The 26,137-nt window shown below is 44.1% G+C and overlaps 1 protein-coding gene across 1 annotated transcript in view; it reads right to left on the reverse strand.

The window, feature by feature from the left end:
* Positions 1 to 459: 459 nt before the first annotated feature.
* The window catches only part of tgfb2 (transforming growth factor, beta 2), a gene marked incomplete at its 3' end in the record, with an annotated part of 202,813 nt that continues 177,135 nt past the window's right edge, over positions 460 to 26,137 (reverse strand). The window contains exons 5-7 of the mRNA XM_083918560.1: positions 19,843 to 20,017; positions 814 to 967; positions 460 to 618 (exon numbers count right to left, since the gene is read on the reverse strand). Of these exons, the coding sequence (XP_083774686.1) occupies positions 460 to 618; positions 814 to 967; positions 19,843 to 20,017 (488 nt within the window). The remainder of the gene's footprint in view (positions 619 to 813; positions 968 to 19,842; positions 20,018 to 26,137) is intronic.

The following is a 26,137-nucleotide window of genomic DNA, read 5'->3' on the forward strand; positions in this document are numbered from 1 at the left end:
GGAGAGTGCAGCAGGTTTTTTACTTGCTACACAGACTTGTCTTTGTAGTGTGTGGTTACTGCCAGCTTCACTATGTACATACTGAGTTTTTCCAAGTGATAATACCAGTGGTTCTGCAGGAATTGGAAGAGGAGGCTATATTAACTGGTACTGAGTTCATTATTTGGATCAGTTCCATGTAGTTTTTACTACCGAGAAAAAGATGGGCAAGCTGCTTAAAACAACAGAGTTGAGCTATGCAGCGCACGCAGGTGCGCACAGCTTTTGTAGTCAGCTTCATTTGGATATAATGGAGTGCCCAATTTATTTTAGCCACAAGAGAAAGTACAGTTGTGCTTTGACTGTATGTCTGCCCAAATCCACTGTGTGTGTGTGTGTGTGTGTGTGTGTGTGTGTGTGTTTGTGTGTTTGTGTGAAGGAAGGAAGGAAAGAAGAGTTTGTGCAGGCTTGTACGGGCTTCTAGCTGCACTTGCAGGTCTTGACCTTCATGTTAGAGAGCTGCTCTATTTTGGGGGTCTTGCCAATGTAGTAGAGGATGGTGAGAGGCTCCAAGTCCTGGGAGACACAGCAAGGGGATGCCGATGCTTCAGGATTGATGGTGTTATACAGGCCTAACACCTAGAACACAAAAATTAGAGTAATTGAATAGTTTGGGGTCCCCCTGCTAAAGCTGCTGCCGCCGCGACCCACCCCCGGATAAGCGGTTGAAGATGAGATGAGATAAGATAATAATAATAATATTGTATGTTCAAGTTACTGATCCTACCCACTCTGATCACAGAGATTGTCAAACCTTTGACCCTCATACCCTACCTTGGAATGCTGGGTGTCTGCGCTCCACAGATATGGACATGCTCCGGCACAGAAGTTGGCCTCATAGCCCTTTGGCTCGTGGATCCACCTCCAGCCCAGGTCCTTCTTAAAATCGATGTAGAATGACCGTAAACAGCAGTTGTCCTGAACATTTCTACAGAGAGAAAAGAAAAGAGATGAGTGGAGCTTAGAATCATGCTGCAGTAGGAACTGACTCTCTGCTCCAGTCTGACTTTGGTGTAAAGCTACATGTCATTATTTTTCAGGGGAGGTGGAGACATCCGTATCAGTTGACTTTCAACCTAATTAAAAGGTCATTCTAGTTTTATTCCATCATTTCATTTATAGTCAGGTCTTATTTTTGAAAGTGTGGTCACCATATCTTTGATTTTTTTATTGATTGATTTTATTATAGAACCACACTAAGAAAAAGACAGTCAGGACGGGAAGTGTGTACATTTAAAAGGAAAAGTCGGACATAACATTGCAAGTACGACAAAGCAATCATACAATATAATATAATACGGTCACTGCCTGCCCTGTCTCTTCATTCAAGTCATTCTAAATATTCACAAAAACCATTGAAAGCGATCGGCTCTGCTGATGGAGTTTTTCTCATGCCGACTTGACGCACTTGAGACCCAGTGGAGAAATGTGGCAGTGGCAGGTTATCTTAATTAAGAGGGAGAACTGGCACAGCTCTGTTCTGCGTCGTCGACCCTGTATTGGTAAAACTATTCCCCCCCCGGACTGGCATCCCCTTTCTCGTTGGGGTTTTCACGCTCCCCGTAGTAAGTTGATTAATCGTGTTTGTTTTCTGTTTTCTTCGTAGTTTCCCGTGTTCCCGTTTCCTGTCCGTCTCCCTGATCTTCCGTCATCTTCTTGTTCCTGTTATTCCCGTGCTTCGTTTAGTTAGTCTTTGTATTTGTATTCTCCGTAGTGTTTTTGCGTTTGTCCGTTTATTATATTAAACGTTTATTTTGTAACTTTACTTTTTGTCTGTGTCTGCATTGGGTCCACCTTTTGTGTTATACCTGTACCGTTCAGGACACTCTTGTTTAATTAATGGGCCCCAAACTTCAATTCCATATAGGAGGATTGGTTTGATAATACTTTGAAAAATTTTAAGCCAGAATGCTCTACAGGCTTTATCTGCCAGTGAACTCAGTTTTGACAAAACTTCCAAAAGCAGTGATAGTTAGACCAAGGTAGTTGTATTCCATTGTGTGACTCAGTGTTGTCTCTCCCAAAGTGAACTGATACTTTTAAGATTGTTATCTTGCTTTATTTTGAAACATTACAATTTTAGTTTTGAAAATAACTCTTGCCCAGCTTTTATTGTATTTATTTTTTTTAAAACATGGACCAAAGCTTTTAACCATCGGACCTGTGGTTGCCTCTGATAACACTGGAGTAGTAAGTAAAGCACAGAAGTCGTGACGCAACTGTTGAAGTGGGCTACCTGCCCAGGAGTGGTCTCCCTGGACATTTCGGCTCCAGGGCCGGAATCAAACTCACCTCCCTGGTGGTTCTGTGTTCCGGGGTGATGGATCCCCACCACAGGCTGCAGGTATGATGGCAGTGTGCGAGTCCTGTCTCCCTACCCTCTTAAAACTGAGGGAGTGTCTCTGGCTTGAAGGCTGAACTTAAGGAAAGGGAGAAATTCCTCCTGGATCTCTCCACTGTCGCCACAACCCAGGTGAAGCTCGTCGCCCATCTTAGGGCTTCCGGCGCTGATGACCAGAGCATTACGGCGGCGGACAACATTACCCTGCTGTGGACTGGCTCCGTCACCACTGGATATCCCGCACCAGCACTCGATGAGTCTGGCTGGCACCACCAGGGAGCCAATCCCAAGTCATCGGCACCCTCCACCTCCTGCCTTCGCCCCGCGGAGTGGCAGTGCTCCATCAAGGAGGATAGAGCGTCGGCTCCTGCTCTGGTGAGCTTAACTCCACTCAAGCCGAGGGAACCCTGCTCAGTGGTGAATAGGGGCGCTGGGGCTCACTCATCTCTCCCTCCTCCACCTCCAAATCTACCACTAGATAACAGGTATGACGTGCTAAGCCTGCAGGATTTCCAGCTCGCCCAATTGATCTGTCCATCCAGCTGATCGTGGCTCTCGTCAGCCCAGGTGCCAGGGTCCACTCGTCAAATCTGACCCCTCCTCTCCATCTTGGTTAGGAGCAGCTGCAGGCTGGTGCACCTCCACTCAGCCCGTGGAACAGCACATACCCTCCGTTCTGGTTGTCTGGACCTCAATGGTCAGGCACCTCAGTATTCTACTTATATTAATGATTTTCTGAAAAAAAAAAATTATTCATACCACTTTTAACAGAATTTTTATAACCAGTGATTTATCGCCTCAGACTCAGTCTCCACAAACTTTTTAAACCTTTTAAACTGCCTTGATTTTAAGCAACATGTCATGCAGCCGACCCTGAGCAGAGGGCGCTCCTTGGACCTGGTTATATCTTTATAGCTCCAGGGCCGGAATCAAACTCACCTCCCTGTGGTGGTTCTGTGTTCTGGGGTGATGGATCCCCACCACAGGCTGCAGGTATGATGGCATACAATGCTACCTTCAGTATTTCATAGATAATGATATCAAAAAGGAAAACATAGAGGATATAGTGAATAGCTTTAACCAGTTCTTGGTGAGTGTTGGACCAAACCTGGTGGAACAATTCCTGATCCCCCATCATCACAGGATTGTAATGATAATCTTATAGATAGAAACGCTAACCCAATGTTCCTCACAGCCGTGGAAGAGAATAATTGATATTGTAAATAAATGTAAAGATAAAACATCTACTGATGGCAATAACATTGATATGAAAATGTGAAAAAGGTCATTGAGGGGATTTAAGAACCGCTAACTTTCATCTGCAATTCATCATTTCAAATTTCAAAATTTCCAAGCAAAATGAAAATGGCTTAAGTTGTACCACTTTATAAATCAGGAGATAGACACCAATTCACAAATTACTACCACAATCTCATTTCTACCACAATTTTCAAAAATTCTAGAAAAAGTATTCAATAATCGATTAGACAAATTCATAGTTAAACATAAATTACTCTCTGACAATCAGTACGGATTCAGACCAAACATTTCAACATCACTGGCATTAATGGAATCATTAGAAGTAATCACTAATGCCATAGAAAATAAACAATATGCAATTAGAATTTTCATTGATATTAAGAAAGCCTTTGACACAATCAATCATGACATATTGTGTGTGTGTGGGCGCTGCGTCAGAGCGACTCCCGACAGGGCTCAGGTTTTCTGTGCATTTCGTCGTTTCTTATGTGCACCGTGTGTTGTTTTTACATTGTCAAGATGTCATCAACAACAGTGCTATACCTAGCGTGCATTTGGCTCATGATCGTGAGTTTATGCTGTGTAAATGGACTTTTTTCTGGACCGGCAACTCAATTCGCCGCCTAATCAGGCGGGAGCAGCTGCTGGGGCTGAGCCACGCTCACCTGGAGCCATCGCAGGTATCCCTCCTCACAAACCAGATACCTCTGTAGCTAATCCGTGGAAACAAGTTGAGGCGAATACAGAGGAAAATAGGGTCTAGAGGAGGGATTCGTAACAGACTGCGTAGAAGAGGCAGCCGACCTACCTCTACCTTCCATAACCCTGTCAAACGTCAGATCGCTCCGAAACAAGTCTGACGAGCTGTCCACACTCGTGAGTTCGGATTCGAACTATCGGCAGACAAGTCAGTTGTGCTTTACAGAAACATGGCTATCAGAAGATGTGGATTTTAAACTGGATGGTTTTAATGTCATACGCTTTGACTACAAAGCTCTTATTGGTCAGGCTCCGTCGTATCTTAAAGAGCTCATAGTACCGTATCCCCCAACTAGATCTCTGCGCTCTGAGAATGCAGGGCTACTCGTCGTTCCTAGAGTCTCCAAAAGTAGAATGGGAGGCAGAGCCTTCAGCTACCAAGCTCCTCTCCTGTGGAACAAACTCCCAAATGTTATTCGGGAGCCAGACACTGTCCCCTTATTTAAAAGTAAACTTAAAACTTTCCTTTTTGAAAAAGCTTACAGCTAGGGCTTACGATGAGACTTTATTCTGCTTAATTATGCTGCTATAGGCCTAGTCTGCCGGGGGATAATACTTTTCCTGATACTCTGAGCTTCTCTCCTCTCTGTCTGAATCATTCATGTCCCATCAATGCATGTTACTGATTCAGCTTCTTTCCCGGAGCTGTTTCTGCTTTGTCGTCTCGCAGGTCTCTGCTGATCGTGGTGGTGCTTGCTGCCGTGGTCCTACATGACGCTTCCTGCTGCTATTGTCACTGTTACTCATATATACTATCACTAGTTTAATAAACTATAAAATTTGTAGCTGTATCGTAGCTGCTATTGCCACTACTCATCATTGATCATGTTTGCCACCATAATTATTATCATTTTCATATTCTGTCACCTTAGCTGTGCTTGTTTCTACTATTCTGTTGTATTAACTGCCTTAACATATACGTCATATTCACATTACTTTAAATATTATAGTTACTGTTAGGCTTTGCTTGCATCTCTGGAAGTGTGTCTGTCTGTCTCTCTCTGTCCATCTGTGTGTCTTTTCTCTCTTTCTCTCTCCTTTTCTTCCTCCCCAACCGGTCAAGACAGATGGCCGTCCTCCACAGAGCTGGGTCTGTCTGACGTTCCTGCCTGTTATAGGGAAGGTTTTCGTTGCCACTGTACTCTACAGAGGAATTGTTGGGTCTATGTAAATCATAAATAAGTCATTGAGTGTGGTCTTTACCTACTCTGTAAAGTGTCCTGAGATAACTTTTGTTATGATTTGACACTATAAATAAAATTGAATTGAATTGAATTGAATTGAATTGAATTGAAATTGAATTGAATTGACAGGGATGTACAGAGAACGCGGAAGTCGATTGGGGGCGGGCTCTGTATAGCTGTCAATAACTGGGCAACCAACTTCACTGTCAGAGAGACAAAAATTATGAACTAATGACTGTGTCCTTTAGACCACACTATTTACCTCGAGAATTCTCCCAGATAACTGTGATTTTAGTATATGTACCTGGACCTGATTTTACAATGGCTGCTGAACACAGCTACAACAGAGCTGTCAGTCAAACTGGTGATCAGCCAGTATTTCTACTGGGGGATTTTAACAAATGTAACATCAACACACATCTACCCAACCTGGAGCAATATGTTACAGTCCCCCACTAGAATGCACACTATACTTGACTTATGCTATGGTAACATTCAAAATGCATACATTTCAAAAGCCCGTCCTCCTATTGGTCGTTCTGACCACAATGTTATTTTATTGCTGCCAAATTACAGGTCACAACTTAAAAGGGGAGCACCAGTTAAAAAAACTATTCATGTTCAAAATGAGGAGACCTCTGAAAAATTGAGGGATGCCTTGAATTGACAGATTGGAACTTTTTTTTTTAACGATTGTGGGAATGATTTTAATTCATTGACTGATGTAATCACCACCTATTACATTTTATTCTGTGAGGACACTGTCACTCCTACTAAACAAATAACAATACATCCAAATAATAAACCATGGGTCAACAAGGACATGAAAATGTGTTTGGTTCAGGAAAAAAAGGCTTTTTTTTGGTGGTCAGGGTGAGGGAACTAAAGAAGGAGTTCAGAAGGAAGGCTCAGATGACCAAAATAAATTACAAGGACAAGGTTGAAGCCAAACTCACCTCTGGTAATGCAAGGGAGGCATGGCAGGGGTTAAACATCATGATGGGAAGAGCCCCCAAACCTGCAGGGATCAACTGCTCAGACCCCACCTCTTTTGCAGAGCAACTTAACAGCTTTAACAGCAGGTTCAACAGCAGCAGTACACCAACAAGCTGGACCCTCCCCAGCCCCAGTCCACCCCACCAGGCTCTCATCATAGATGAGGAGCTGGTGGCCTCTATTCTGAGCCGAGTGAACCCACACAAAGCCCCTGGCCCTGACAGGCTCAGAGGCAGAGTGCTTAAGGACTGCTCCACTCAGCTAGGAGGAGTTTTCACCAAGCTCAAGTTTGCCTATAAGGCCAAACGAGGAGTGGATGATGCAACTCTGACCCTTTTAGATACCGTGACCCGACAGCAGGACTCATCACACCCCCACACAAGGATTTTATTTATGGACTTCTCCTCTGCTTTTAATACTGTACACATATTCACACTGCTGCAGATTCTACTGGAGCTTCAGATCCACCCCACACTTATCTTATGGATTAAAAGTTTTCTACAGGACAGGCCACAACAAGTGCAGGTGAATGGTTTTAAATCCAGCAAACTGGTTTTAAATACTGGTCTCCCCCAAGGCTGTGTTTTATCCCCCGTTCTCTTATCTGTCTACACAAACAGCATTTCGTGCAGTGGAGAAGGAATGACTATTTTGAAGTATGCAGACAACATGGCCTTAGTAGCCCATTTGACGGACACAAGATCTGACTATCATCAGACAGTGAAAACCTTGGCCATAAATTTTCAGGAAATATCTCTGGAAATCAACACTGAGAAAACAAAGGAGCTGTGCTGTCAGATCAGGGTACCTTGGTACAGAGCTGGACACATCACTGTCCTTCTCACATCATGCTGACTCTGTGTACAAGCAGGCCCGACAGCGCCTCCACCTGCTGAGGAAGCTCAGATCTTTTATTGTCAGCAAGGACATTTTAACTGTGGTTTACTGTTCACCAATTGAATCCGTACTCACTTTCAATATCTCAGCCTGGTACAACACCCTCACCATCAAGCACAAAACAAAACTTGCACGTATAGTTAATCAGGCCGGCAAAATAATTGGCTCTCCCCAAACCCCCCTACCACAACTGTACACCCGGTCAGTACTCAGGAAAGCCAATACAATCACACAGGACCCCACCCACCCCCTCCACCAATCCTTTGACTTACTGGCATCAGGTCGACGCTACAAGGTCCCGTTGGCACGAAAAAAAATCTATAAAAAATATTTTATCCCCACTGCCATCACCACATTGAACAGTCACAAATAGGCAACATATCTCACTCCACTAAGTCACCCCTTTGCACTGCTTGCATCTTTTGGCATTAATGTATTGTCATTGTTTGGGACTGTCTGTTTTGTATGTATTTATTTATTTTGTGTAAATTGAACCTGCCCTGTCAAAGATGAATTTCTGTCACTTGTGACGGACAATACATTTTTTCTTATCTTATCTTATCTTATCTTATCTTATTTGTCAATAAACTGGAACGGCACAGGATCAGGGGGATAGTTTTGCACTGGGTTGAGAGTTATTTAAAGGGCCGGAGTCAATTTGTGAAGTTCGGAGACTATAGCTCATTGTGCTTGGACGTTGCCTGTGATGTCCCCCAGGGGTCAGTGCTGGGTCCCAAACTGTTTATTCTGTGTGGACCATGCATGGATGGAGTGTGGACTGGATGCTGGAGAGGTGCCACCCATTTCTGGTTGTACCAACACATAAAGCATGTTTGAAGCAAACTGTCACAGAGCATATCAGTACTAAGTAAGGCTAAACACTTTTTGGACCACAAATCACTCCACATTCTTTACAATTCACTGATATTACTGTATTTGAGTTACTGTGCAGAGATTTGGAGCAATACTTATAATTCTACACTACAACCACTGTTGAGTCTTCAAAAAAGAGGATCATTCACAACACTGGGTACAGAGAAATCAAAAATACTGAAACTCAATGATCTGGTAAGCTTCAAAACAGCACAAATTATGTAAAGAGCAACAAACAACATATTACCAGTAAATATTCAATTTTTTTTTTTCCGAGAGAGGGGGAATTAATCTGGGGGGGGGGACTGAATCTAAAACATCTGTATGCACGCCCAACTTTTAAAAACCTTTTGCATTTCAGTAAGTGGAGTGAAACTATGGAACAGACTAGCGGAGGAGCTCAGACAATGTCCAACCATGAGCAAATTCAAACAGCAGTACAAACAGATTGTATTTAAAAGGTACAGGGAAGAAGAGAGGAATGACAAACACTTCTTGCCATACTTTTTTACATTTATTATATTTTTACACAAGCGGTTATTGTGTTGTTTGTTGGTGATTGTTTGTTTGATCTGGAGAAGGCATATGACCGGGTCTCTCATGAGATACTGTGGGAGGTGCTGCGGGAGTATGGGGTGAGGGGCTCACTTCTGTGGGCCATCCAATTTCTGTACACCCAAAGCGAGAGCTGTGTCCGGATCCTCGGCAGTAAGTCGGATTCGTTCCTGGTGGGGGTTGGCCTCCGATCTACCGGTCAATCTTGTTCCTACCCTCACCTATGGTCATGAAAGCTGGGTCATGAACAAAAGAACGAGGTCGCGGGTACAAGCGGCAGAAATGGGTTTTCTCAGGAGGGTGGCTGGAGCCATCCGTGCGGTACTCGGAGTAGAGCCGCTGCTCCTTTGCGTTGAAAGGAGCCAGTTGAGGTGGTTCGGGCATCTAGTAAGGATGCCACCTGGGCGCCGCAGGCACGTCCAGCTGGGAGGAGGCCTCGGTTAAGACCCAGGACTAGGTGGAGAGATTATATCTCCACACTGGCCTGGGAACGCCTCGGGATCCCCCAGTTAGAGCTGGTTAATGTGGCCAGAGAAAGGGAAGATTGGGGTCCCCTGCTAGAGCTGCTGCCCCCGCGACCCGACCCCGGATAAGCGGTTGAAGATGAGATGAGATGAGATGTATTTATTTCATGTTTGAAATAAAGCACACATTTATTCATCCATTCATTCATTCATTCACCAAATTAAGAATATAGCGAGGGTCCGCCCGTTTCTCTCTCAGGCCAGCAGGGAGGTGCTGATGCATGCTTTTATCTCTTGTCGGATCATGCAGGACCCCTCTCATGCTCTCTTCTCAGCGTTTGAGTGGCTCCCCTCAGGACGCCGTCTTCGCTGTCCCTGCTGCAGGACACAGAGGAGAAGAGCAACCTTCATCCCCAGGGCTGTCCAGCTCCTCAACTCCTGACCCCTCTGACCATCCCCCTCCCCACTCTTGACACCCTCCCCTGGACACTTCACCCCCCCCCCCCCACTCCAGACACCCTCCCTGAACACCTCATCCCCCGGACACCACTCCCTTCACCCCTCCTCCTCCCCTCTCCGGACATCCTCCCTGGACACCATCACCATCACCCCCCCTTCCCACCCCTGACTACTTCTCTGGACACCTTCACCCCCTGGACACAACCCCCCCCCCCCCCGGACACTTACCAGACACGTGAACTGGCTATCTACCTCCACTCCTGTCCTCAAAGCTGTGAACTACTGGTTTGATGCACAATTCCACTTATTCTGTTCACTCTGTTTTTAATGTTACTGGTCTGTTGCACTACGCCACTTATTTATTCTGTTTATAATGTTACTCCGGTCTGTTGCACTACTCCACTTATTTATTCTGTTTAAATGTTACTCCGGTCTGTTGCACTACGCCACTTATTTATTCTATTTATAATGTTACTCCGGTCTGTTGCACTACTCCGCTTACTTATTTATTCTGTTATTATGTTCACACCGGACTTATTCTGTTACTACGATTCTGTTAGTTATTTTAAATTATGGTATTAATGCACTACTCCACTTTATTCTGTCTATCAGGTCCTATATTGTATCCATCACAGCACTATGGTCACTTTATTTTTCAGTATTCATCTGTTACACAGAGCTAGCATATACTTAGACTGCTGTTTTCCTGCCATGCACCACTATCACTTTATTATTTAGCTTATAGTTATATATTATATTTATACTCTATTACTGCACTATAGTTCTGTTTACGTCTGCTCATTACACACATGTATCATGTCTGACCTCATCTGAATCCGATCACTGTCCACTTATATCTTTTCTGCACTACAGTTCTGTTCATACCTGTTTTAACAGTCTACTGCATGTTTACATCTTATACACCCGTTCACATTTCTGCTTACATCTGATACACACATGTCTTTCTACATCTCACGCCGACGATGTTCTCCATATCTAACCTGTACTAACACACTAACATCCTGACACTTATTCTACCTGTACTAACACACTAACATCCTGACACTTACTTTTCTCTTACACTTTATTCTTGTGTTAGGTTAAAATGTTTTTGTATAGTTGCACTGTCGTTATTTGCTGCTCTGTGTGCCCTGAATTGCCCCCCGGGGACAAATAAAGTTTTTTGAATTGAATTGAATTGGACCAGATGGCAGGAGCACATTAAACCAGCTTTGAAATCGCTGCATTGTCTTCAGGATCAATTTTAAGGTTCTTTTACTAGTTTTTAAATTTCTTAATAGTCTCAGGCCTTCTTATTTATCTGCTATACTTTTACCCTGTCAACCCTCGTGGACCCTGAGGTCCTCCAATGCTGGCCTTTTAACCATATCACAAGCAAGCAACTAAAACACACGGGGAGGCGACCGAATGTGGAAAAGCCTGCCCGGAGAATCTCAGGGCCACAGAGAATGTTGTTGTTTTTAAAAAGAGGCTCAAGACCCACCTTCAGGCTTTTAACTGACCTGTTTAATTCTTTCTAATTCCTTTTGCTTCTTAGATTTTTTTTTCATTATTTTTAGCTTCTATTCATTTTTCGTTTTGACTGTTTTTATTCCCCCAGTTTTTAGCTTCTATAGATTTTATCTTATTTTAATGTTTTAGCCCATTGGTCTTCCAGTGTTTCCTCATGGGGGCCAACCAAACCGGGAGTTGTCTCTGGTCCACCAATGGAGGTGCTGTCCTGTGGAGCCTCCTGTCTGCCTGGGCTGGGATGGTTCCTGTGGCAGCGCCCCCTGCAGCCATTGACCATGATTCCTCTCGGTGTGCGTGGCCCCCAAAGGTAGTTTCTACCTCACCTCAGATCTCGGTGCCCAGCCATGTCTCCTCAGCAACAGCTAGTGTATTTGTGTGGGTGTGTGTAAATGTGTGTGCATGGCTATGTATGTGCATGAGCGTTTATGTCTTTGTGTATCTCTGTGTGTATATATGTGGGGTTAAGAGGTTTGGGTTTTCATGGTGTTTCTTTGTTGTTCATGTTTTGTTTTGTTTTTTGTTTAGCTTTTATTTTCTGTAAGGCACTGATTTGGATAGTGTAATCTGTGTAGGAGAAGGTCTGTCGAGAGTCACATCCTGCACCAGAATGAAGTCCCTACCCATGATAAACTGTCAGCGTTTGGGATTTTTGCAAGTATTCTGTAGTGAAGTGGAGGAAGAGAGTGGGGAGGATGAATAAAGCAGAACAAAACAAACAAAGATAAATACAAAAATAAAAAGGGAATAAAAAAATAACATTTGTGATCACCCTTAGGGCTAATCCCATAGCAAAAAACATTGTCCGAGCTCTCCAACTAACAGCTAAACTGAGCTTCCGGGGTCTCTTCCCAAACAATAACAGTATTTCACCCTTTAAGTCATAGAGAAAACAAACAAACAAAAAACCAAACAGCAAAAACCATGTAAAGTAAATTAGCCAGCACACGTCTTAAAGAAGGCAAGCCATGAAAGCATTCCTCTACATCAAATAAGATTAATAGAATGCCTGCCGGCAGGGGAACCGGCCAGACTCCAGCCAATGCGGCCACGTCTCAGCGACCGGCAAACACTGCATGAAGGGAGTGGCGCTGTAGGCAATCTATGTAAACTTTTGCCCCACTTCCTGCATCCACCGTGTGGCGCTAGAGAACACCTACCAAAGATGATTTGCCTTGCTGTATATCATTTGATCTGTATATTAAACTCCAGGCTATTTCTCCTGATGCACCACATTTTCTTAAGGGAGGTCTCCCTTAAGAACTTTGAACTCTATCAAACTTTTGCCAGCATGTCTCCTGCCCAACCAGGGGGGATAAGACATTGGATCCATGTTATGGGTAAATTAAGGACATATACAAATCTCTTCCATTCGGCTGTGGCTCAGAGGTAGACCGGGTTGTCCTCCATTCAAAAGATCGGTGGTTCGAACCCTGGCTCCTCAGGTCAGCATGTCGAAGTATCCTTGAGCAATACACTGAACCCCAAATTGCTCCCTGTGCTGTGCACAGGTGTGTGGATGTGGTGTGAATGGTTAGATGGTTAGCCATCTGTGTGAATGGGTAGTGTGAAAGCGCCTTGAGTAGTCAGAAGACTAGAAAGGCGCTATATAAGGATATTCATTTACCATTTCCCATTACCACTGGGCTCAGCTAATCATAAATGTAGTGCTGACTTATAAAACTGTGTCAAAACACAGACTGACTGAGGACCCTGTACTCTGCCTCCAGGAATGCTTGAAGACACTTGTAATGCTCTTGGTGAACTGGCTGATGTATCATGTGCTGAATGCTGCAGAGACACTATCATTTCCTGTAAAACTGTAAGAATTTATCCTAACAACAAACCAAAGTGTGGTCTAGAGAAAAAGAAACTGGCCTTTCAACAGGGAAATTTAGCCGATCAGCATGTAGCAACAAGGGGGCTGAAAACAGAGTTTTTGAAAGCAAAAAGAGCTCATAAAGCTAAACTAGAGACAGCTTGGCTGCAAACCCTAACCCTACCCCTATCTCATCCAACTGTGACTTCTGGAAACAAATCTGCAAAAATACATTCTCTATGACAAGCAACACAAATTTACAAATCATACAGGATTCTTCATAGAACTCACATCACTCAGCAACAAATGCAAAAAAAAATGGGCTTAAAAGGGACATTTGCTCACAAGCAGCATAGGTAATTACCTTCATGTAGCCTGGACATGCCAGCTAGTTCACTCTTTTTGGACAACAGTTACAAAGAAACTTGCCAGTATATTGTGTTGCAGAGTTCCACTGTAGGAAAACTACATGTATTATAATAAATTAAACACCTTATTAAGTATTAATTAGGCTAATCAATTATTCCTCGTTAAAAGGGGCACCTCCACCACTTAAGCAGTGAATGTGAACTAAACCTGATGGGTAGTATATCTAACCCCCTAACCCTAAGTCACTTTACAAAATTATTGTTTTAATGAATGTATTAATGTAATTGTGTCACTGACAATTACTTCCACAGGATCATAAACTTAGAAAAACTTCACATTAAGTGTTACTGTGCTTATTCACTGTTCCATTCATACATTTGTTTCTGATGGAATTCTGCTCCTCCCACAGTTTTCACCTGATCAATTTCAAAATTTGCTACAGGTCATATCGACCGAGCTGAGCTTAAGTTGTGCTCTGCGCGTCTGTAGGTCAAAGGGCATGGCTGCTAGGGCTCAACAAACTTTTGTCGCTCGCCATCTACATACGAGTGGCTCTCACGCCCACATACTTGATCCAATCAACTTCAAACTTGCTGGACATGATGATGGCTCCTCCCCAATTCGCCCAATGTATTAATATCCCACAGAACTCATAGGGCTCCCCGTTGGTAACAGGAAGTAAACTAAAACTTCTTTAAAATACATACTTGAACCCATCTACTTAATTTCACTGCTAATAGATCCAGAACAAGTGGGTGAAGCTATATTTTGAATGCTGTAAAGCTACGAGTAATAGCATCTGTGTGGCGACAGAAAATACGTTTGACTTTTTAAAGTCTTTAATGAACTCGTATCATCATGAAAATTAAGATAAAAGCTAAGGATGTCTACCTCAACACCTCTATGTATCTTGCTCATGTTGCCTCTTGTGGAAACAGGAAGTGCCATATTTTACAGTGACATAGATTGATTGGCTCCAAACTTCACATGTGTGATCAGGGTCCACCCCTGAACCCACCCACTTATCATATCTCCTTCATGCTTTGTCTGGTTGGCTTCAAAATCCATGTGTGTGATCAGGTACCGTCCCTGAATGCACCCATCCACAACTGCTTAGCGTCGCCTGGTGGACGAAAGAGACATTGCATTCTTTGCCTCCTTCCTGTTTTTTTCTCTCTTCTCGCTTCACACATCAGCCTCAGGCCCCGTGTTTGCATGGGAGAGCGAGGGCCCATTCATCGCCGGAAATTGGCATGGCATCCATTTTGTCCTGCCCACCATAAACAGGAAGTCACTCTAACTCTAGCATGAATTGCCCAAACTGCACCACATTTCCCAGAGATGATTGAGGTCGAGGCCTGAGGACAACTACATGCCAGTATCGACTAATAGACACAGCGCCATCTACTGGCAAGGGGAAATCCGACTTATATGACAAAATGTATCCGATTTACATGAAATTCTCAATATCAAAAGCACACTGCTGCGAATGACGGCTACCAGCCACCTCCCGGACATGCATTGGGTGCGAAGGCCCTTTCATCACTGCTTGCAGCTTTAATTAATATTATTATTATTTTCCCTCAACTTAAATCACATTTTTGAGGGCCTAAACATTTATACATTTTTATTAAACTTTGCACACTGATCAGAAGTGGTGAAAAATGTTATATTTTATGGGTCTCATTCTAGGGCGGGGCAAATTAGCTCGATAGTGCCTCCTTGAATATTGCCAAAGTTGAGCCCCTCAATGCACTTTCACCTGTACATGTATGAAAATTGGTAGGCATGTGAAGAATGCAAAGACACACAAAATGTCCTCTCGGAGCTTTGCCCTAAACACAACAGGAAGTCCATCATTTTGATTTGAACATGATATTTTTGGACATTCAAAAAAAAAACTTTGTTCTGTACTTTAACAAACTCCTATTATAGATTACAACGGAATGACTTCAAAGTTGGTCTGTACACCTTAAAGACATGGGGGACGTTAAATTGTGGAGCATATGCGTTTCCATCAATCAGCTTGGCCATGGCAGGGCCTCAAATTTCGCCCCCACACCATAAACCAGGAAGTGGTCTTTAACAGGAAACTGCACACCAGGGGCCTCATGTACTAAGAATTGCGTGGCTTTCTTACTAAAACATGGCGTACGCTAGAATCCAGAAACTGGCGTAAGCACAAAAAAATTCAGATGTATCAATGTGTGCGTACGCATGGATCCAAGCACTTTTCCTTTGTACATCCCAATCAACGTGGAATTGAGCGCACATGCAGAAGTGCTAAACTCCTCCCTGTCCACGCCCCCATTTAAATATGCAAATCAATGTAAATAGGGCCTGCACCGGGGATTCCCTCTCTGCACTATCAGATTTAAACGATGAGTAAAGGTAAGAAGCGCAACTTCAACGAGTCTAAGCTCGAAATTGTATTAAATGAAGTGGAGACCGAAGAGCGGTTTTATTTGGTAGCCTCTTTTCAGGGATAAACACAAAGAAAAAGACATTTCTGGGGAGTGTGTGTGTGAGGCAGTGAACGCTGTTGGGTCGGAGCAGCGCACAACCACTGAAATAAAAAAAAAATGGTCCGACGTGAAGCGGAGGATTTCGGCCCACCGCCGAAGTATCACCGCAACGGGCGGGGTGACAGGAGGGGAGGAACTGACCCCCTTTTGATCAGAGAGTGGCGGCTATTGTGGAGGGAACAGCTCTAAGCGGAGTTGTGGGGGGCCATGAAGGCGACACAGATCATCCTCAAGGTAAATGTGTTAAACTCAGAAATGTCATTATACTAGGCTGCTCACATTACACATGCTCGTGCGTTAAGTTGCCAGGATATAAACACATTGACTCATGTTTAATTACTTCATTTTTTTTAATTATTATTTCTCAATAGACGATGAGACAGGAGAGGGCTCCTCCCTCTGCACCTTGCGCCCTGGCGTCTCCACCGGCACCTCCAGCACCACGCGCCCCGGCGACTCCACGCCCCGCCTGCCCGTGTCCTTTCACAAGCTGTGCTGGAATCACAGGAGGAAATATTGAGAGCCATCCGTGGTGTCAGTGATCTTCTAGATCAAATTGTCAATGCACTGGGAGATATTTATCATGCAATAAATGCACGTACAAAGTAAATCGTGTCCTTGCCTCTTTACATCATTGAAATCAGACGCTGACGGGCCCGTATCGCTTTGCGGGGTGGGTCGAGGTTGACGGGTCCGGCATCCGGTTCCTCCGGTGGGGGTGGGGGGTGGGGGGGGTGCTCTGGCAGTGGTATGCCATGGCGGTGTGCCAAGTTGTGCAGGACACCATAGGCCAGCACGATGCGGCACACCTTCTCAGGTGTGTACAGCAGCACCCCGCCCGACCTGTCTAGACAGCGCCAGCGCCCCTTCAATAGGCCAATTGCCCTCTCCACCACTGCCCGAGTTCGGGAATGGCGGTCGTTGTATCTCCCCTCTTGGTCGGTGCCGGGGTTAGTGAGAGGGGTCAACAGCCACGTTCTCAGGGGGTAACTATATATATATATATATATATAAATCACACTACTGTTAAATGTTAAAAATAACGGCATTACAAGGATTGACAAGACTGATCACACTTATATTAATGACTGCAGAGGTTCCAACTTTACGCACGCGTTTATTGAGACGAATAATGAACACAAGGAGACATTCTTTTTTCACCAGGGAAAACAAATACACATATTTGAATGCGCGTGTCCAAACGGGCATTGTGCTGGTTTAAATTCGGAGCGCATTAAACGGATAAATGATTTACTCACCGAGAAGCCACCCATCGCGCACCGTGCCAGCCTCCAACCTGTTACCTACCATGCTATTGTTTAGATTGAACGAGTCATGCGTTGCCAGAAATCCCAGAGTGGTCAGCACCTGTGTGGGAATGGACAACCCCTGGCTCCTGGGCGTGTGTCGTTCTAAGTCTGGCCGCGGCTCCGCGCACAGCTCCAGTAACACTGGCCTCGGCAACCCGAAACGACTCATGAGCCAGTTGTCGTCATTTGCAAACAGATCTTCCCGCTCTCTAAACACCCTCTCACGGCTGACATAACCATTTGCGATGTCTTCTAACAAGGCCAAGGCTGCCATTGTTAATTCCATTTTTTATTAAATTGCGCATGCTTTTATATCCTTCTCCTTATTTTATATCCTTACGATTGCAAACACGTGTGTGTTAATTGTCCATTAATGTGTCTCTGATGCGCACATTACACTGAGGATGAATTGTTTTCACATAACTAACAGTTTCCCAGCATCACCTCTAAGTGTCGCCAACGAAACAATAGCTGTAGAAACGTGCGTACGACAGCCATGAAGTTTGCGTGGCGCACCGCACATTTCCACGGTCATTTCACTTTTGATACATCCGAACGTTGGCGTGGAAAATGGCGTACGCCACGTTTTTGTGCGTACGCAACATTGATACATGAGGCCCCAGGTGTTCAGATCTTTTGCAAACTTCACATATTTAATAAGAAACCCGCCCTGAACACAAATTTGAATTGTAGTCATAGCGCCCCCTACTGGCGACAGTAAGTTACATTGTATATATTTTGGTGTCCTGTTCCTAGCAGATTGAACACATCCACCAAATCCGGTCAGCACAGACTTAAGACCTTCATGATACTAGATTATGTAGCTTTTGGCTTTTCATCAAATTCTGTTGTCGTGGCAACCATCCTTCACCGTGAAACAGGAAGTAGTTGTAAATTCAACAAACATTGTCCAATATACCCCAAATTTTCTCATGATTCATAACAGTCCAGGCCTGAACACATATACATCTCAATATGTAGTCATAAGCATAGCACCCCCTACTGGCAACAGAAAAAAATGACAAATATCACCCAATTTATATGATGTAGGAAAACAGGATGCATGTTTTTGTGTATGTTGGGAAGCCATGTTTTTCTGCCTACCATAAACAGGAAGTAGCTCTACCTTTAGCATAAATTGTCCAAAATGCACCACAATTCCCAGAGATAATTAGAGTCGAGGCCTGAGGACAACTACATGCCAGTATCCTCTAACAGACACAGCGCCCCCTACTGGCAACAGGATATCAGACTTATACGACCAGATGAATCAGATTTACATGAAATTCTCAATATCTGAAGCACAATGCTGCGAGTGTCGGCAACCAGATACCTCCCCAACATGCACCAGGTGCGAGGACTTTTTCATCTCTGCTTTAATCATTATTGTCATTATAATTTGGATTTGTATTATTATCATTACAGCTCTCACCCTACACTCTTTTTGATACACAGTGACATTTTCTCACATAGTCCATACACAGACACCCAATTAACAACCACAACTACACTGAAACCCTACACTTAACCAGCTCTATCCGCTTACCTGACTTCTCTTTCCTCTCTATGAATTATATGGTAGTCTTTTATGTATCTATTATTATTATTACTAGTATTATTGTTATTATTAAGGTTTTATTATTATTATCAACCAGTAGCATACTCAGGCTTCATATAAAGATGGTACTACCTTGGACTAGGCCGTGATGCACAAGGGCTTGGGGGATGGTACTGGTTTAGGACAGCTGGGAGTCACAGGTCCCTTCTAAACCCGATTCCAAACACAAAGATGCTTCCCAGACCAACTAGAACATAACCCACCCCTAAAAGGATCTGACCTGCACAGGCCAGCCACCTCCAATTGATCTGGTGAAGACCTAAGGCAGGTGAAAGCAGAAATCAAGAAAAATTAGCTAAAATATTAAGAATAAGAGGGGAACAGGAGGGAAAAATCTGACCTGACCCAGCTCCACCAATTGGTACTAACCCGGTTCTGCCCGAGTCCCCTGTTCCTAGGACTCAACCAGAATTTCCATCCAATCCAAGGTTATGTTTTGTTTCATTTTGTTTGTTCCTCCTCTCTGCCCCCTACTTTTTGTTTGTTTGTTTTTTTAGTGTAATTCTCAACAATTAACTTGATGAGTGATGTTGAATGGAGGTTCCAATGGGACTACAGCTAAACCTAATTACTCAATAAATACAATTGCACCATTATCCCTGATACCTGATACAGATTTGAGGTCAACATGAATAAGGAGCGCTCACAAAAGGGGAGAAGTGCTTCTAATTTTAAAATATAATCTTTTAAAGAACACATGCCCACGTACCCAAATGCATACAGTGATACATACGGTACACTACACACATACCCGAACGATCACTGAAGCCAGTTGAATTAAAGACAAAACACTCCAACAGTAGTGTGTGTGATGAGAGTAAGAGTGTTTAGACCAGGTTAATACCTGGAGCAGTATGCAGCATCCAGAGCTCTCTTGGATCGATGGTTCGTGTGTTGGGACTGGGACTCCAACCGGTATGAAGGCAGCAACAGGAGGAGAAGATGTGGAGCCTGAGTGCTTTGCCCGCGCTTCTTAAAAACCTTCAGGTCAACAGCATGGACAAAGCTGTCATCGATACCTAGAAACATAAAAGAAATCAATTATCTCTTACATCAGATTTATTCTGATCACCATTTATCAAAGTATAGAGACTAAAGTCATTAATATGCTTCAAAGGAAGAGCTTGCCAAATCCAAGTTTTCCTCTTGAGTGAAAGCTAGCTGCTCATTTCTCCTCGGAGGCTAGTTGTCAAGATTAGCATGCTAACTCCGTCATCTCGACCTCGACCATGCTCATTTGCTAATCTGGAGCACCGGGAGGATTTGGGCCTTGAGGGTCCGTGTTTTATAGTCTGCACCTGACTCTGCTGGAGACAGGCCTCCCGTGTCAGTCTCTACCCTCTATAAAATCCCTTTCCTGTTAGAAAATTAAAAAATGACTCCCGTTCCCTCCTGGTCCCAGAACAAAATCTCAACATTGACTCCCACTCCCGTTTATCTAGTAGTGTCACATCAATGCCCTTTTTTGGTAAGAGGAAATCAGAACGGACCTCGGCGTAGATGCTACGTCCATTTTTTATACAGTCTAATAATAATAATTTTATAATAATAAAGTTATTTTATATAGTGCTTTTCAAAAACTCAAAAGATGCTTACAATGACAGTAAAATAAAAACAAGAAAAGGGTAATGAAGATCAGGGGGGACAAGCAAAAGACAGCACAACTGGAAGGAAACATGAGAGAGGATGATGGCAAGGAGGGATTGCAGAGTGCGGGGGGGGGGGGTAAGAAGAGTAGAAAGGATATTGTAGAGGGGAAAGTCAACGGGAGAAGCCAAGGGGTGGAGATGGTTAGGGATAGGGGAGGTTAAAAGCTTGGGAAAAGAGGTTTTTAGGAATTTGAATATGGAGAATGAGGGAGAGTCACAGACCGGTTGGGGGAGAGAGTTCCATAGTCGGGGTGCTGATTTGGAGAAGGCTCTGGCAGCGTAGGTTTTTAGTCTGGAGGGTGGAACCGTCGGGGTGAGAGTGGAGGAGGATCGGAGGGCTCAGGAGGGGTGATGGGGGATGAGGAGGTCCGACAGGTAGAGAGAGGCAGGTATGGGAGAGCTTTGAAGGTGAGGATGAGTATTTTGAAGTTGATACACTATTTGGTGGAGAGCCAGTGTGGAGAAAAGGAGGGATGTGTTCACGGGACCAGGTGTGATTAAGGAGGCGGGCAGCAGAGTTTTGGACCATCTGAAGTCTATGAAGGGGACCAGAGGAGATGCCATTGAGGAGGAAGTTGCCGAGGCGGCAAAAGATGAAGGCATGAATAAGGGATACAGCAGCAAGGGGGGAGAGGCAGTGTCAAATTTTGGTGATGCGGCGAAGGTGGAAGTAGGAGGTCTTGAAAATCAAGCTGACATGGGGATCAAAGGAGAGGGTGGGGTCTAGGATAACACCAAGGTTGCGTGCCAGAGGGGAGGGAGTGATGGTCGAGGAGTCGATGGTGAATGAGATGAGCCCAGTTTTGGTGAGAGTGGATTTGGTGCCTATGAGGAGGAGCTCTGTTTTGTCGCTGTTCAGTTTTAGGAAATTGTGGGTCAGCCAAGTTTTATTGTAGAGATACGGATTTCAATATGGGTGAGGGGAAGGTTATTGGTAGGTTTGGTGCTGATACAGATCTGGTTGTCGTCTGCGTTAACAATTCAATTTCAATTCAATTCAATTCAATTCAATTTTATTTATAGTGCCAAATCAAACCTTCCCTATAACAGACAGAAATGTCGGACAGACCCAGCTCTATGGAGGACGGACATCTGTCTTGACCGGTTGGAGAGGAAGAAAAGGAGAGAGATAGAGAGAAAAGACGAACAGATAGACAGAGAGAGAGACAAAGACAGACACAAAGAAAGAGACAAACACACTTCCAGAGATGCAAGCAACCAAAAAGTAACAGTAACTATAATAATATCCATAGTAATGTGAATATGACTTATATTATTATGGCAGTTAATACAGCAAAATAGTGGAAAACAAGCACAGCTAAGGTGATATAATATGAAAATGATAATAATTATGGTGGCAAACATGATAAATGATGAGCAGCGGCTACAGCAGCTACGACACAGTGAGAAATACCACCGATGGTGCCTCTATGACTACAAAGTCCATAGTTTATAAGACTAGTGATAGTATATATGACTTTTAGTTAAAATAGTAGCAGGAAGCGTCATGCAGGACTACGACAGCAGGCACCACCACGATCAGCAGAGACCTGCTAGACGACAAAGCACATACAACTCCGGGGAAGAAGTTGAATTACTAACATGTATTGATGAGACATGAATGATACAGACAGAGAGGAGAGAAGCTCAGAGTATCAGGAAAAGTATTATCCCCCGGCAGACTAGGCCTATAGCAGTATCATTAAGCAGAACAAAATCAGCTTAATCATTTTTTAGGGCTCGTAAGCCTCGTAGCTGTAAACTTTATCAAAAAGGAAAGTTTTAAGTCTACTTTTAAATATGGGGACAGTGTCTGCCTCCCCAATAACACTTGGGAGTCGGTTCCACAGGCGAGGAGCTTGGTAGCTGAAGGCTCTGCCTCCCATTCAAATGTCTGAATGACCTCCTGCCGGTGGCCCTCACCTCTCTTGTGATGAAGGCCATGGAGAGGATCATAAAACAACACATCATCAGGGAAACCCACCTAGATGGACCCGCTCCAATTCGCTTATCGAGCTGGCAGGGGCGTCGATGATGCAAAAACATTCATAATAGACACTGTTCACAAATACCTGGAGCGCCCCAACACCGCAGCCAGACTCCTGTTTGCAGACTTCTCCTCTGCATTTAACACCATGCAGCCCCACATCCTGGCTGACAAACTCTCAGCTCTCTTTCATCTGGACCAACAGCTAATCCTGTGGATACTGGCCTTCCTGACCAACCGTTCACAGAGAGTCCTGGTCAACAGCACCTTCTCCGACCTCCAACACACCTCAACTGGCTCCCCTCAGGGCTGTGTGCTCTCACCTCTGCTCTTCATCCTCTACACCGATGACTGCAGAACCACACAGCCTAACTGTCATCTGGTGAAGTACGCTGACAACACCGTCCTCCTGTCTCTGCTGTCAGGCCCATCTCTGCACCACGGACCAGCTCTTCAGGATTTTGTGGAGTGGTGTGACAGCTCCTGCCTGGAGCTGAATGTCAACAAAACCAAAGACATGGTGGTGACCTTCTCCAACAAGCAGAGGGAACTGGCTGCATCAGCAAACACCGTGATCCACGGGAAGACTGTTGAAGCAGTTGAGGAGTACAGGTACCTGGGCACCATCTTCGACAGCCTGCTGAAATTCTCCTCCAACACAGAGGAGATTCTCAGGAAATTTCAGCAGCGGAAATACCTCCTTAGGAAGCTCAATTCCTTTGGAGTCAGCAAGAATATCCTCCTGACCTTTTACTACTCCTTCATCGAGAGCATCATCACGTTCTCCATCACATGCTGGTTCTACTCCACCAGCCTCCAGAACAGAAACCGCCTGCAGAGCGTAGCCACGGTCTGCTCTAAGATCATTGGACTTCCTGTTAGAACTCTGTCGACCATCCACGAGCAGCAGACACTCAGGTTAGCTGGTCGGATCATGCAGGACCCCTCTCATGCTCTCTTCTCAGCGTTTGAGTGGCTCCCCTTAGGACGCGGTCTTCGCTGTCCCTGCTGCAGGACACAGAGGAGAAGAGCAACCTTCACCCCCAGGGCTGTCCAGCTCCTCAACTCCTGACCCCTCTGACCATCCCCCTCCCCACTCTTGACACCCTCCCCTGGACACTTCACCCCCCCCCCCCTGGACACCATCACCCCCCCCCCCCCCCCCCACTCCAGACACCCTCCCTGAACACCTCACCCCCCTCTCCACCCCGGACACCCCTCCCTTCACCCCTCCTCCTCCCCTCTCCAGACACCCTCCCTGGACACCATCACCATCACCCCCCCTTCCCACCCCTGACTACTTCCCTGGACACCTTCACCCCCTGGACACAACCCCCCCCCCCCCCCCCGGACACTTACCAGACACGTGAACTGGCTATCTACCTCCACTCCTGTCCTGAAAGCTGTGAACTACTGGTTTAATGCACAATTCCACTTAGTCTGTTCACTCTGTTTATAATGTTACTGGTCTGTTGCACTACGCCACTTATTTATTCTGTTATAATGTTACTCCGGTCTGTTGCACTACTCCACTTATTTATTCTGTTTAAATGTTACTCCGGTCTGATGCACTACTCCACTTACTTATTTATTCTGTTATTATGTTCACACCGGACTTATTCTGTTACTATGTTCTTACTGGTCTACTTGATTCTGTTATTTTAAATTATGGTATTAATGCACTACTCCACTTTATTCTGTCTATCAGGTCGTATATTGTATATGCTGTATCACAGCACTATGGTCACTTTATTTTTCAGTATTCATCTGTTACACAGAGCTAGCATATACTTAGACTGCTGTTTTCCTGCCATGCACCACTATCACTTTATTATTTAGCTTATAGTTATATATTATATTTATACTCTATTACTGCACTATAGTTCTGTTTACGTCTGCTCATTACACACATGTATCATGTCTGACCTCATCTGAATCCGATCACTGTCCACTTATATCTTTTCTGCACTACAGTTCTCTTCATACCTGTTTTGACAGTCTACTGCATGTTTACATCTTATACACCCGTTCACATTACTGCTTACATCTGATACACACGTCTTTCTACATCTCACGCCGATGATGTTCTCCGTATCTAACCTGTACTAACACACTAGCATCCTGCCACTTATTCTACCTGTACTAACACACTAACATCCTGACACTTACTCTTCTCTTACACTTTATTCTTGTGTAAGGTTAAAATGTTTTTGTATAGTTGCACTGTCGTTATTTGCTGCTCTGTGTGCCCTGAATTGCCCCCTGGGGACAAATAAAGTTTTTTGAATTGAATTGAATTGAATTGAATTCTACTTTTGGAGACTCTAGGAATGACAAGTAGCCCTACATTCTCAGAGCGCAGCGATCTAGTCGGGTAATACCGTATTATGAGCTCTTCAAGATACGAAGGAGCATGACCAATAAGAGCTTTGTAGGTAAGGAGAATGATTTCAAATTCTATTCTAGATTTTACAGGTAGCCAGTGCAAAGAGGCTAATACAGGAGAAATATGTTCTCTTCGATTTGTTTTGGTTAGTACTCGAGCTGCAGCATTTTGGACCAACTGGAGACTCTTAAAAGACTTATTGGAGCAGCCTGATAATAAGGAGTTGCAGTAGTCCGGCCTAGAAGTAAGAAATGCATGGACTAGCTTTACTGCATCTTTCTGAGACACAATGTTCCTAATTTTTGCAATATTATGCTGGTGAAAATATGCATTCCTTGTCTTTAGTTATATGTGAGAATCTAAGGACATATCCTGATCAAAAATAACACCCAGATTCATTACTATGGTGCTGGAGGACAACACAACATCATCCAGAGTAACAATATCTTTAGCTATTATGTTTCGGAAGCCTTTGGGGCCAAGTACAATAACTTCAGTTTTATCTTAGTTTAATGTCAGAAAATTGCAGGTAATCCAGCTTTTTATTTCCGTAATGTACATTTGAAGTTTAGCCAACTAAATATATAATTTATGCAATATGCTGGACAAAGTGACCGAGGAAAACAGGGAGTTATACTGGCTGGGTGATCTAAATATTGATTGGTTATCTGATTGTCCTCTGAAGAATAAGCTTAAATCTATGACAGACACCTGTGGCTTATCTCAATTAATTGATCAACCCACAAGAATTTCAAGTAATAGTCTGGGATCTTTAACCTCAAAATGTATTGATCATATTTACACTAATAATCCTGATCTATGCTCAACACCTGTTTCTGTAATAGTTGGCTTCAGTGACCATAACTGTGTTGCTGTCTCCAGGAGATCAAAGCTACCTAGATCCTGTCCTAAAATCATCATGAAAAGATCATATAGAGCATTTAATGAGGAGAACTTTCTTAAGGATCTGTCTAACATTAATTGGGATTTGGTGTGTGCCATTGATGATGTCGATATATCCCTTAAGCTATTCATTGATCTTTACATGGGAGTTGTCAACAATCATGCCCCACTTAAAACTTTTTCTGTTAAAGCCAAAAGTGCCCCTTGGATCGAC

The sequence above is a fragment of the Echiichthys vipera genome (genome assembly GCF_963691815.1).
Source record: "Echiichthys vipera genome assembly, chromosome: 8".
NCBI lineage: Eukaryota > Metazoa > Chordata > Actinopteri > Perciformes > Trachinidae > Echiichthys > Echiichthys vipera.